This window comes from Chrysoperla carnea, chromosome 3 (assembly GCF_905475395.1).
Source record: "Chrysoperla carnea chromosome 3, inChrCarn1.1, whole genome shotgun sequence".
NCBI classification, from domain to species: Eukaryota; Metazoa; Arthropoda; class Insecta; order Neuroptera; family Chrysopidae; genus Chrysoperla; species Chrysoperla carnea.
The window spans coordinates 7,124,630-7,138,019 of record NC_058339.1 but is presented as its reverse complement, the minus strand read 5'-3'; the positions used below and the strand labels follow the sequence as shown (position 1 = coordinate 7,138,019).

Here is a 13,390-nt window from a genome sequence, read left to right as displayed (position 1 = left end):
ATACCGCTATGACATCACAGCAGGGCTTACCCGCGTTTTAGGTCACATGATATACAGTTCAAAAATTACGATTTTTAATTTTAATATTTTATAAGAAAATGTGCTTGATGCGTCATAGACACGACCTTCAACATAACTCTTCCAATTGGTTATTTCAATGAAACGTAGTCTTTGAATGTCCTCCCTGGACCTGAAAGAGAAGTTTAACTTTAACCGCATTAAATAGACATTTTGAAAATATTTGACATCAATTATTTTTTAATTTTTGAATTAACGACTTTTCAATATATTCACGAGCTTCCAGAATTTTCTTGCTAGATTATTTATAGAGGTTGTGTGGTTCTGCCAGAACTCTATCACAGACTTATATATGTAATAAAATGTTATATTACATAAGTCTGTGAGCTCTATATGTTTATGTGAGAGTTCTATATGTTAGAGCTGTATAGGCATAGAAAACGCAATAAGTGAATTCTTGACCGCAGAGATTATCGATTTATGCACGATAATTTTCGATAATTTTACGCTACTAGTACGATAAGTTCCTTATTTCAGATTGTCTGAGAACACTGGGCTTAAGCATCAGCTAGCTGATTTACTAAATGTTACGGCTGAAAATCATTCAGGCCGTTAATTGAACGGCGCTGTTTATTTATCTAAGCGCCTATCTAATTTGGTCTCTCTCCGATAAACCGTTTAGGCTGCGATTTTACAGCTCTATGATATTAGCTTTATGACAAAATGTCATGATTGGCAAGTGATAGTGAACTGTCGATGATTGTCACTTAAAAATAGAATTTTGTTCAAATTTGCATATTCTAGAATGTTCCAGAAAACACTAAAATATTAACATAAAATAATATATACTAATTCGAAAACTTTCTTAACCGATTTTGATGAAATTTTGTGTGTGTCTTCAAGTAGATTCGAGAATGGTTTAGATATACAATTCGGTCAACTAAAAAACTAGGGTTCCGTAACAAAAAATTAAAACCATTTGATAGTAAAAAAATGGGAGAATATAGCGAAGAAGAAATTTTAAAAAATGAACGTATTAAAATTGAAAAACAATTAAATATTAAGTTAATAATTAAGGATGAAATATTACAAGAAACAAAGAAGCATAATGAAGCAAATAATAGACTTCATCTTGGAAATAAAGACCTAGTGCCTATACTAATAAACTGTTCGGCAGATTTTCTATATATTTTCATATTTTATTTCTGATTAAAAAATATTATGCATGTACACGAAATCATCAATTAACATTAATTTCTATTAATTTATTCCATCACTTTTGTATTTCATTGAGGTTTCGTTGTTTATTATTATTTGTATATAGTTTTAATATGTTTATTTAGATTAAAATTTACGTAGTTTCCATAAAATCACCGTCCATGAGAACATATGACATAATAAGAAAAACTTGTACAAGTCACCTACATTATTAATATCAAAGGTTCCCAGTTCACCACATACACATAAACTTCTTTTTGTAAGTTGCCATGTTTGAAATAAAACTGTGTACGTTAGTTGAAATACTTTTGAAATAGCAAATCTAAAAAAACATAGAGCTTGACATGGAAGGCTTTGTGCATCCTCTACAACCTCTGGAACAGGTACAGTATAATTTAGAGTTTTTAAAAAGTCAAACATCTTTTTGCCTTACAACATAATTTTTTTTTTTAATTGATTTGAGTTTTATAACTGACATTGACATACAGTCAAAGCAATCTTGGCTGATTATATTGGCTTCGTGTGTAATGTAGGGACAATCAAATCGCTGCCAGCGCTTCCAGTGTATAATTGTTGCGTTAAAGGGCGGCTTTATGACTATAGCAAATGTCAAATTAAAATTATTGAAAAATAATAATTGAAATTGTATAAATAATCTTATATATTTACACGAGCAATTTATGTATACATATATATATTTAGAATCTCGAAAACGGCCCCAACGATTTCCATGAAATTTAGTATGCAGGGAGTTTTTGGGGCTATCTTGCTATGATCTAGCTCATTTTTAGAAAACATCGTTTTATTCGTGTTTTCAAGAAAAACTGAAACATAAACTGCAAATTATGATTCTTCCAGGAATCTATTGGCTAGTATATACATTGTACGTGGGATCGTTTTGTATGTTTTGTATAATTGCGATCCGTGTGTCTATGTCAGTTTTGGTTGATACATAGCAGTGTGATGGCTGCATTCTAGATGTCTGTCTAATAGTAAAATCGATCACTTTTACTGTAATATTAATAATGTCACCAAGAATGCTTTGAAAAATGTCAAATTTTTGTTATGAAAATGAAGAAAAAATAAAAACTTTATTATGTTTTAAGAGAACAAAAAAAAATGTTTCAATTTTTAAAAATTTCAAATTCTACAGTACATTTTAATTCGATAATAAAAAGTTTTGTTTATAATACCTGTGGAGAACTGGAGATCTTTGATGTAGCAGATGTAAACGATTTGTATAAATTATTTCTTTTATACCACATGTTCTCATGGACAGTCATTTTATGGAAATTACGTGGTGCGTAATTGTATGTCGTAATAATGGAAATATGGAACAGATATTACAATATTGTATTTAATTGTTTATAGAAAATAAATACTACTTATTTATTTTATTTTGGACTGATTTAATAAAATTGTTTGTGCAAGAGTAGAAGAGACGGCATAAGGTCGATCTTCATCCATTTGATAACCAAATAATTTTAGTTAACTGATAGTTTATATAGTGTGGAGAATATGTCTAGGTAGGCTTGCCTACTTATTTCTGTTCATGGCTACCTGCCAAGATGTACGTCAATATAGGTAACTACACCGATCTGTTAGCCAATCGAAATTGGTATCAGAAGAAAGATGGAACAATTAAAGATGTGCGAAAGAGAAAGTAGATCGTTCGAGATCCGTGAGATAGAACAGTTACAGCCTTTGCTTATACAAACGGAAATTGTACACGCAAACTTTGTAGATGCTTATATATTTTGAAAAAAGTTAATTCATTTCACAATATTATTTGGCAAACATATTTCATATACCAAACTTAAGTTAAGCCACTCTTAATGGAAAACCCTGTATAAAAAGTAAAATAAAGCTAAATTTATTTTAAAATTATTTCAAAAATTAATGCATTATTTGAAATTAACGGTTGAATAAATCGTTACAATTTGAATCATATAGTGGCGCTGTTAGATAGATATTTGAAATAAATCTTTAATATAAGTATGTCCTTTACTATTTATTTTATTTTACATCATGGTTTTGTCTTTGTCATTCTTATGTTAAATAGCCATCATGGCGGTTTATATTTAAGAACAAGCATATTTTTTGTATATATCTGCATCCTTATCCGCGCGTTGTTGTAATGTCACTTGCTAAAACTTGAAAAGTTTTGAAACATTTTTTTTAAAGTTTTAATTTGATTTTAAAATATGAAACGTTTATATAATAGTTGAAATAAAAATAAAAAAATTTAATCTAAAATTGTAACAATTTAAATTAAATATGCAGTGGTAGTTTTTTTTTGTATTGCTTGGTTTGAATAATAAAATTTTTTAAAAATTATGTGTCTCAGATGATTTAATTTTCAATAATAACTAATAAATTTATAAAATTAAGTTGTGAAGAGCATCAAATACATGTAGCCACTTCACTTTTTAATAATTAAAAAACCAATTCGTTATGGGAACACCAAAAACACCAGCCCCCAGTAAAAAGCGTAAAAGTTTAAATATGCAAGCAGGAGTGTTAGATAGTCCAATTGGACGTATAAATCCTATGAGAAGGTCATCAATTGGTCTTGTAACATCAACACCGGTCGTTTTCCAAGTAAGCAATACCGAGTAATCAGTACATATAAATAACTATATTTTTTTTGGTGTTTTTTTGTCCGTTTTAGACAAACGACGATGAAGCTGAACGAAGAAACTGGAAACGTTTATCGTTATTGCAAGAAGAACCCCAAGAAACCCAAAAAACACAATCACTTCCATTAAATACATTGGAAGAGTTTTTGGGTAATTGGGTTCGAATGTCTGTCGAAAATGTATGTATTTTATCAAATTTTTTGTAAATTCTCGTTGACAACTTACGCCACGAATAACGAAGGGATCAAATTCTGTCTTAATCGTTCAAATTCGAAAATTAAACAAATTTGAAAATATTTTTTAGTAATGAAAAGAAAAGTTATCTTTTAGATGTTATTGAAGGGAAGAACGTACTTGTGATACTACAAGACAGATATGGTCTGAGTACAATCGCAGGCGTTCCGAAGAAGTTCTAATATCACTTCCAAGGGCCTCTGTTCGCAAAGTTGTTGCGGCTATCACAGGATACTGACTGGGCGGCAAGCATGCTGAACGCTTAGGCGTGGCAGTGTATCACGACTACTGCAGGAGCTGTCACAGTGATGACGAGGAGGAGACAATGTCTCATCTTTTCTGTCACTGCCCAGCTCTTGTCATGAGAAGATGAACTTACTTGAGCCAGCCTCTCTTTGACGACCTCTCCGACCTAAAGTCAGTCAACGTCAAAGCCCTCCTGCTGTTCTTAAACAGCTCCAAATGGTTAATGGAGTAGTGGCCGGGTATGGGCCAACCCATTTACGGTATCATAACGGACCTGATGGTCTAAGTGTGTCCCACCCCAGGACAGCCACTCTAACCTAACCTAATCTAGATGTTATTAGAATTTCAATGATCATTTTTGTGACGATTTCTCAGTTTTCCAGAATTCTTATCGGGTCGCCACAGAAATTTCAATCAGATCGCTACTCGCATACCAATTTATTTTGTATTTTCAGAAAATTAATGCAAAAAATGTATGGAAAATTCACATTATTGATTACTTAAGAATGTTAGTTGATAAAAATGCAGAAAATCCATTACAACTTGCTACGGCTTCATTGACAGCCAGTGCGAAAGTCTACTGTCTACGAGTGGATGATGTGTATACGGAAGTTATTCGATTGGCAGGTAATTTAGGTCATAAAGGTAACAATGACAAAAATAATGAAGGGGATGGAGATGAAGATGGTGATAATAATAACCACGGAGGCCATGAAGGAGCTGAAGCTACTCAACGAGCTCGACTGAAAAAGAAGAAGAAAGGAAAAAGTAAAACAACAACAAATCCTGAAGCACTCATTGGTGATGTAGATCTGTTGGATACAGCTCATCCAATTTTTGCTGAATTAAATACACGTAGTGGAGATATTATCGGTACAGATAATATGTTTCAAGTATTTGCACCACTCAATAGTCAAATCAGCGAATATGATATCAGGTATTATCTTGTGAAATCTTCTACTATTCGATTCGGTCTATTTTTTAACCGACTTCAAACAAGAAAGGAGGAGGTTATCAATTCGACTGTATTTTTTTTTAAATTTTATGTTTGTTACCTCAGAACTTTATACTGGGTGAACGGATTTTGATAATTCTTTATCTATTTGAAAGCTAGTGCTTCCCGTGTGGTCCCATTTCATTTTGATCGAGTTCTGATAACGGTATCCATGAGCAAATCATAAAATGTCTTAAATTTGCATTAAGTCTGCACGACAAGAGGTCGAATAACTCAATATCACGCCAACCGATTTCGATGATTCTTTTTTTTAGTGATAAATTAGTTAGTGCACTTCAGGTTCACTAAAAATCACAAAATAAAAAAAACTTCAAAAGAAAACCGACTTCAAAAGAAAAACTTTTCCAAAACAAATTAAAATGCACTCTAAAGGTAAAAAAATAACGATAATATAATGTAGTTAAAATTATTGTTATTTTTGGAGTCGGTGTCAGCCAAGTTAATGTAGCAAACTGTTCTGTCAGAGATGTTTCCTTGGCTGACACCAACTCCAAAAATAACAATAATTTTAACTACGTTATATTATCGTTATTTTTTTACTTTTAAAGTGCATTTTAATTTGTCTTGGAAAAGTTTTTCTTTTGAAGTCGGTTTTCTTTTTGTTAAAAGTTTTTTTTATTACTATTCGACTGTTAAATAACGTAACTCTTTTTCTTTTTTTTAGAACAAATGAACAGTTCTTTGATTCTACAATCATGAAGAGAACAGATCCTGGTGCAATGGAATTAGATGAAGAGATTAAAACAATCATTTTACCATTATCGTTACCATCACCAACTGTAATTAACACGTTAAAAATATGTTCAACATTTTCGGAATTTTCACTTACAAATTGGTCTCCAGATGAAGAAGAGTATGTGCTATTATTATATTCATTATTATCCAGTCAAATTATGGGAATTTTTGTAACCTTACTTATATTTTATGGACTAATTTGACTGGATAATTAATTTATGTATATATATGTAGGGTGATCCATTTTAATCTATTAACATTATTTAGGGCATCAAATTCCCAACAAAATAAATCCATAATGCCATCAACAACGGATCAAATTAATTTGGCATTTGATATAAATGCTGAACCACAAGAAATTATGGATGTAACCATGGAAGATGCTGGCGATCCACGCTGTTATAGTAGTGACGAAGAAATTGTACAAGAAGCAAATGTTGTAGCCAATGTAAATTTACCAACAGCATTAGCTGGATGTAAGCCACAAATTGAGAATATTGTCGATATGAGACCATCACATCCAAGCCATACCAGAAATTTAGAATATTCTTATAATTTGATTGTTAGTGGTATATGGGCAGGACCTGCTCATTGGAAAATTAAATCTATTGTACATAGAAGTAAGTAGCCGTTTAACAGAAGTGTGTGTAAATTCCCGTTTTTATTGGAATTTTCACGGTTTTTTTATATTTTGTATCTAGCACAACCAAGACGAACTCTGCAGCAGACGGTACCTGTTGAAGCAAATGCAAAAAAACGAAAACCAAAAGTGGCAATCATTGAAATGTCATTTGAAGAATTACTACCTGCAGATGAGGAAAATTCAATGGCGGCAGAACCATTTTTAAAATGTAGCGATAATAGATTAAAAATGTCTACTGTCTGCAGTTGGGATAAAAACAAGTTAGTAGAAAATTATGTAGAAAAAATAGATCCCCCAAATTTATTTCATTATACCATGTATATTATTGAAATATATCACGGTATACTAAGTTTAGTCCTAAATTTGTAACGCTTAAAAATATTGAAGCTACCAACAAAATTTGGGTACATAAAATCCATTTCGAGTTGTCCGTTTCAATGTCTGCTCGTCTGTGAACACGATAACTCAAAAACGAAAAGAGATATCAATTTCTACAGCATGCTACAGAGCGTTTCTACAGAATCCTGTAAAAAACATGCTCCTGAACGTAAAAGTGCAGGTTGTCGGTGGGTAACCCGGTAGGATTTTGTTTAAACAATTTTTTTTAAACAAATATGTAATGTAGACCGAATCGCTTCGGAAAAAATTTTATCATATAATTGGGGTCAAAATTAACAAAAAAATGTTCTTAGAACAAATTAACCAAAAATGTTCTTGGAACAAATGAACAAATCATAAATTATAATAACAAATAATTGAAATATTCTAGGAATGAATTACCAATAGATTTACATGTGACTATTGCGGACACCTTAAGAGTATTTTTAAATGCAAACTGGTCATTGGTACCTCAAGAACGGCCAGCTTCTTCTTTATCAATAGAAAATAATCAATATGATTATAATAATTTAAATGATAGCGCATTTTGTAACCCACCAGATGTGAGTATTACCATTTTTTTTATACAGTTATTAACAGTCGAGTTTGATCCGTAAAATAATCAACTGACTCAGTCTGTACATTCGAGCATTGATTCTGTTTTGACGAAAACGTTGGCTTCTGGAATTCCATTTCGTATTCATCGTAGATTTTAACGTTTTTACACAAAAAGTGACAATCCTAGATTTACCGTTTTTTTTTTTTGCCTAATTGTACTAAAATTTTTAGCCCGATTTACTTGACAATAATGATATTGAACATGACTATAATAGTGACCATGAAATGAATCATGGTGATGTATTTTCTGGTGTGGATCATGGAGAAGAAGGTGATATAATGCTTACTGGTGAAAATTTACTCCCTGCACCAAGAATTGTAAGTTTATTAATTTTAATTTGTCTTGATATTTTAAATTTAATGAACCTCGGGTCCTTTTGGTGAATGTCAATTTAATATTTTATATTAATTTTTTTTTTTTTAGATTCCAAAACTTTTTGTACCTTATTCAACACGAGCGAAAAAAGTGAACATGAAGGCAATCAAACATTGTATGTGGAACATAATTACAAGAAATACCGATGATGATAATAAAGAAAATGAAAATAATGTAAGTAGGAATTTATTCTCTTAAAGAAATAAAAAAAGCATTTCTGTTTTTCATGAAAAAGGTCTATTCAGGGCAAAAATGAAATGTCTATTTCTCCCAATTTAAAAAAAAAAAACACTGAAAATTAATATTTGAATTATTTGTTTACAGTTAAATACAGAAAATAATATTAAAGAAGCAACTGAAACAAAATTTTCAGTAATTATTGAAAAATTACCAAGATTATTGCCACGTGACCAAGCTGCAAATATTAGTGTACCATTAGGATTCTTTGGTTTATTACATTTAGCCAATGAAAATACATTAAAATTAATGGGGGATCATGAATTAAAAGACGTTATAATTAATAAGGGATGAACATGTTTTATGACTCAATTTTAAATTTTATTTTATAGCTCAATTTTAGATTATAGGTCTACAACCAAGCTGAGTTTTAGTGAGCCATTTCAGAAGGCTGAAAATTTCGTAGCAAGCATCTCAATCATAAGCTTATTGCGCATTCTAAAAAGCGGGGGACTTTGAGAGGAGAATCTCACATCCTCTATATTTTTTGGAATGCCTGTCGATTAAAACCGGTTATATCCTTTCTGGAATCAGTTGAAAATTGAGAGTCGCAATATCTACGGTACTCTATTGGGGGCCAAGGTCTTCCACTTTTTAGAACGCGAAATAGTTTCTATAATTTCTGAAATGACTCACTAAAATTACGTATGACCGCAGACCTATTAATTTTAATTATAGTTAGGGACTTGGTAGAAATTTTGCTTTCTCACACCAAGGGCAAAATCGACAAAAGTTTCAATGTTCAAACGAACTAGAAATTCGATAATAATATTTGACTGATATATAAAGAGATAATTGCCTATAATGTCTGCGTTTAGCTGATAAAGAACGCCTGTGAGCTGATTATCAGCAAACTAGTTATTTAGCCCTCTAACTACCATTTTAATTGTAAAATAAAATTTAATTATTTAACAAGTTTTTAACTCTGACTAATATTTTTAATTGTATATTTTTTTAATAAAAAAAAAAACGCAAAGAATTTGTATTAATTATTTTTATTAAATTCCATAAAAGGAAATAAACAATAGTCCCTATTCGTGAAGAGATCGTCGATAATATAGGTGCTATGAAAAGGTTACCCCACCTTGACCAGAATTTAAGTAGCCAAATGGTTAATTTGCTTGGACTGTAGGTGAAAATTGCAATAACAATTACAGTGAACTATTATGTAGCAGTTTTGGATCGAATCCGGTCCGGTCCGCAGTCTTCATTTTGGATAGGTAAGTGTAAGAATATACTTATTACAGATTACAGGACAAGTATTTGTAGTTATTTACCCCCGACCCAAAAAGAGTGATGTTTGTGAAAAAGTTTGTCTGCGTGTGGCACATCGTAACTCCTAAACGGATAAATTGATTTTGATTTTTGGTTTTTTGTTTGAACTTTTACTTGTGGGTAAAATTTATTAACTTTGGAAAGTACCTTTAAACTGTGTGAATCATTTTTAGATGATACTAAAAGTTTATGATCAAATAAAATGTAAAATTTTGTAATAATATACGTAAATAAGTCATTAAAATGATTCATTATAGTAAATAGCATAGTAAAATTATAATTATTATAAAATTTATTATACATGTTACAGTCAAAATTCATAACTGAAAAAACAGTCAATATTGATATGCAAAAGCTTCGAAAAGAATATCAATATTGTTTAAAAATGATGTTAGTTAAGAGTTTTAGTCAAAATAATTAGAGATCAGCCGGGGTATTTATAGTTGGGAGTTGCAACTCGCCAGATTGCTATAATAATTTTTTGGATTTTACCCAAACACTATCTAAATCAAAATAAAATAAGTTATTTTGCTAAAACTCTAGGTGAAGATAACTTTTAACCAATATTGCTCAGTCAAAATTTAATTTGAGCCAATTCTGACTGATTATGGATTTTGACTGCGACATATACAATGACTGATGATAAATAATATCCATGTAAAGAAATTCTGATGCAATATTTTTTACTAAACAAAATATATTAATAATATCTACCCATTTAGCCCCTTCTAAATGGATTTGACCAATTTTTTAGACATTAGTCAACATCCTTATTAACCAGTTTATGTAACCAGAAATAACTTGAATATAATCATTTGACCATTAAGCCACATATAACTTGAATATGATGAATACAAAAAGAAATTTCTTAATATTCTTAATTTTAATTCATAAAACTTGTGGCTAAAATGGAGGTGCTAAATAGACCAACCTGCATAATTGAGTTTTGTTTATGTAGGGTCGGTTTGTGTACATTTTAATGATTTCGTTTATTTTCGTATAAATTCGTGAATAAAGTCGAAGTAATTTGTTGATGATGACGTGATACCATGCCAACACAGCAATGAACCAATGATAAAACACCACATCGAAGTTAAATCGACACAGAATTCTGTGACAAGTCTTGCATCAGAAAATATCAATATTCAACAAATAAGAATGTTTAAAAGAAGAAGTGGTAATCGTATAAGTGATCAATATTTTTATAATATTGTTTTTTAGTGCAATCGTGGTTAATAAAACAAATAACAAGTATAGTTTAAGATAACAGTGATTAAATAACGTCTCGGTATCAAATAAAAATGAGTACACCGATTTTGATAACAATTCCCAGTTATGTTAACACCTCCAGAAATTCCTCTCTGGTGGGTTACAAAACAACGTCAAATAATGAAAATTCAATAACAAGAGGAAAAAAACGAAGATTAGATCATTTAACATGGGAGGAAAAAGTTTTAAGAAAGTAAGTACTTTTTGATTTTCTAGAATAATCTATTCAAATAGTGGCCTTCATAATTTTTTGATAATGTATACCGGGTATTCCATTTTAATTGAAGTATGATTTTTTTTTTTTAAATTAAAATTAAAGAATAATTAGACTAAAATTTTTTCTTTATTATCCCAAATTTTTTTTTTTAAAAACTGAGTTCAATATTTTATTTGAAAAAAAAGTTTTGATATGATTTATAGGTTTTACATTTTTTAATGGTTTTGTTTATTAGCTTTTAACGTAATCAAACTTCATTAAAGTTAATGAAAAGGGATACTAACTTTTTCGTCTCTTGTATCGGAGAGGGTAGAGTTGACTTAAAATTAGTTTGTAAGTCCGTTGCTTTCAATAAAAAAAACATTGTTTAATAAATAGAGTTGATTTTTGTTTATCTAAACAAATATACGATCCGCCAGCACCGGTTGATTACTTTTTCCAATATATTTTGAATTTTATGCAACATAAATGACATATGTGTAATATGTATTGCATAAGTTGATTTAAAAATGAAATATATTGATATGTAATAAATGTGTTTCAACGAATATGAACGTAAATATGCTTGAGTGAAGTCGTTTTTTAATTATTTTGGAAATATTTACAAATTGTGTGATTCTATTTGTATGTTAGATCGTAGAATGCCTACAAATTTCTTCTTATTCATTTATCAGCAAGAAAAATCGTAAACTTGTGCTAATTCGACCCGCTCTTTCCGAAGATTACGAAGGGATGGCCTAAATCAATATTTTGAAATGTCATGACCATCGGGGATTTAAAAATAGCCGATTATAGCCCACCTGTTATTTGTTAAACATCGTGTTTAAAATATACGTTTTGTTATAGGAAATTAAAGAATCGTGTTGCAGCACAAACATCACGTGATCGTAAAAAGGCAAAAATGGATGAAATGGAAAACTCTTTAAATATATTGGTAAAACAGAATGAAACATTAATTAAAGAATGCCAAAGCTTACGAGAATTCAATGAAAAACTCTTAAAAGAAAATGCAGAACTACGTGAGAAAATGACATCAACATCATCATGTAGACATCAGGTGTGTTCTGTCGGTTGCGGTCTCGTTAAATCTGGACCAGCAGTGTCTGTTGATAGCCCTCTGCAGCAGGGACGAGCAGCGCAACCGGCAGCACACCTACTTCTACAGATATTGATGGCATGCCTTCTCTTGCCGACATCTGCGGATTCGATTCAGAGTTCGATGCCGATAAACTTGAAGAACTTGCCCAAAGCTTACTCCAAGATATCACTGGAGAACTTAAAGCAAGTAGTAAGAGAGAAAATATCGAGGTTTGTAGTTTTTTAATCGGTAGATAGAATCTTCCTTAGTAGGATTATCGAACATGAATTAATATAATAAATTATTTTTAGGGGCGAACTACAAATACCAGCCAACAGTCTGAAACTTCAAGATTGGTGGGGACGTCATCAGAATGCATGGAATCCAGTAGGAACGACAAAAGCATAAATGAATTAAGCACAAACAGTTTAACAACAAATCTAAAGAACGACATAAGTATAACAGAAAATGAACGATTAAATGAAATCGATAATTTAAATATTAAAACAGAAGTAAAAGAAGAAATGGATGAAGAAGTATTATATGGTACATACGATGAAGATTCAAATTGTATAACAATTGTGATCAGTGATGAAAATGATGTTTGTATTGAAGATGCTGTCACAGAAGTAATCACTACTGATGTTCCAGAAGAGAATAATCATTCAACAGAAAGTCTAAGTCATTATTTATCAACATTTGTTGATACAGATACAACAATACCATCAGTTGAACCACCATTAAAGTTATTATCACCCATACCTAGTATAGCAGAAGTAATGTCACCTGTTTCAAGTCGTGATAGTTATTCATCATCACCACAGTATCATAAACAACATCATGACATATCAGTCTCTGATGGAGGCTACGAATCTATTGGTTCACCACTTAGTGATACTTCAAATCATAGTGAATTTAATGATTTATGGAATGAAAGTTTTCAAGAGTTATTCCCATCTTTATTATAGATCTTTTTTTTTGATTTAGTGCACTTTTTGATAGTGATTGGACATTAAAAAAGACTTCTTTTATTAGTTTTAATTTTTTTTTTATGTATTGTTTAAATATTTAATTTATAATTTATTGTAAATATTAAGAGAGTCTATTTGATACAAGAAAGTTTATAAATTTTTTTAAAGATTTATTTTTTTAATTTTCTGTAATATTATGTCGTTTTTTAAAATGTTTGATTCA

General features: G+C 30.6%; 2 protein-coding genes across 2 annotated transcripts; both read left to right on the top strand.

Annotated features, from left to right (window-relative positions):
- Window positions 1-3,596: 3,596 nt before the first annotated feature.
- Window positions 3,597-9,043, top strand: LOC123294569 (condensin complex subunit 2-like). Its single transcript, XM_044875641.1, has 10 exons — window positions 3,597-3,837; window positions 3,908-4,054; window positions 4,811-5,292; window positions 6,035-6,223; window positions 6,373-6,725; window positions 6,807-7,008; window positions 7,518-7,689; window positions 7,916-8,062; window positions 8,169-8,294; window positions 8,445-9,043. Exons 1-10 carry the CDS (start codon window positions 3,691-3,693, stop codon window positions 8,649-8,651), a joined length of 2,172 nt encoding a protein of 723 aa, XP_044731576.1. The 5' UTR covers window positions 3,597-3,690; the 3' UTR covers window positions 8,652-9,043.
- A 1,650-nt stretch (window positions 9,044-10,693) lies between these two features.
- Window positions 10,694-13,239, top strand: LOC123295077. The gene is given in 4 exon segments (XM_044876292.1): window positions 10,694-11,094; window positions 11,965-12,292; window positions 12,295-12,426; window positions 12,508-13,239. Coding segments are annotated over 4 exon segments (1,278 nt in total). The 5' UTR covers window positions 10,694-10,933; the 3' UTR covers window positions 13,165-13,239.
- The last annotated feature ends 151 nt before the right edge of the window (window positions 13,240-13,390 follow it).

Bases quoted from the DNA above. Each gene is read 5' to 3' on its own strand.
- LOC123294569 (XM_044875641.1), top strand. From the start codon at position 3,691: ATGGGAACACCAAAAACACCAGCCCCCAGTAAAAAGCGTAAAAGTTTA. The intron at 6,224-6,372 runs GTATGTGCTATT...AACATTATTTAG, and splicing joins TGGTCTCCAGATGAAGAAGA to GGCATCAAATTCCCAACAAA. The intron at 7,690-7,915 runs GTGAGTATTACC...TAAAATTTTTAG, and splicing joins CATTTTGTAACCCACCAGAT to CCCGATTTACTTGACAATAA.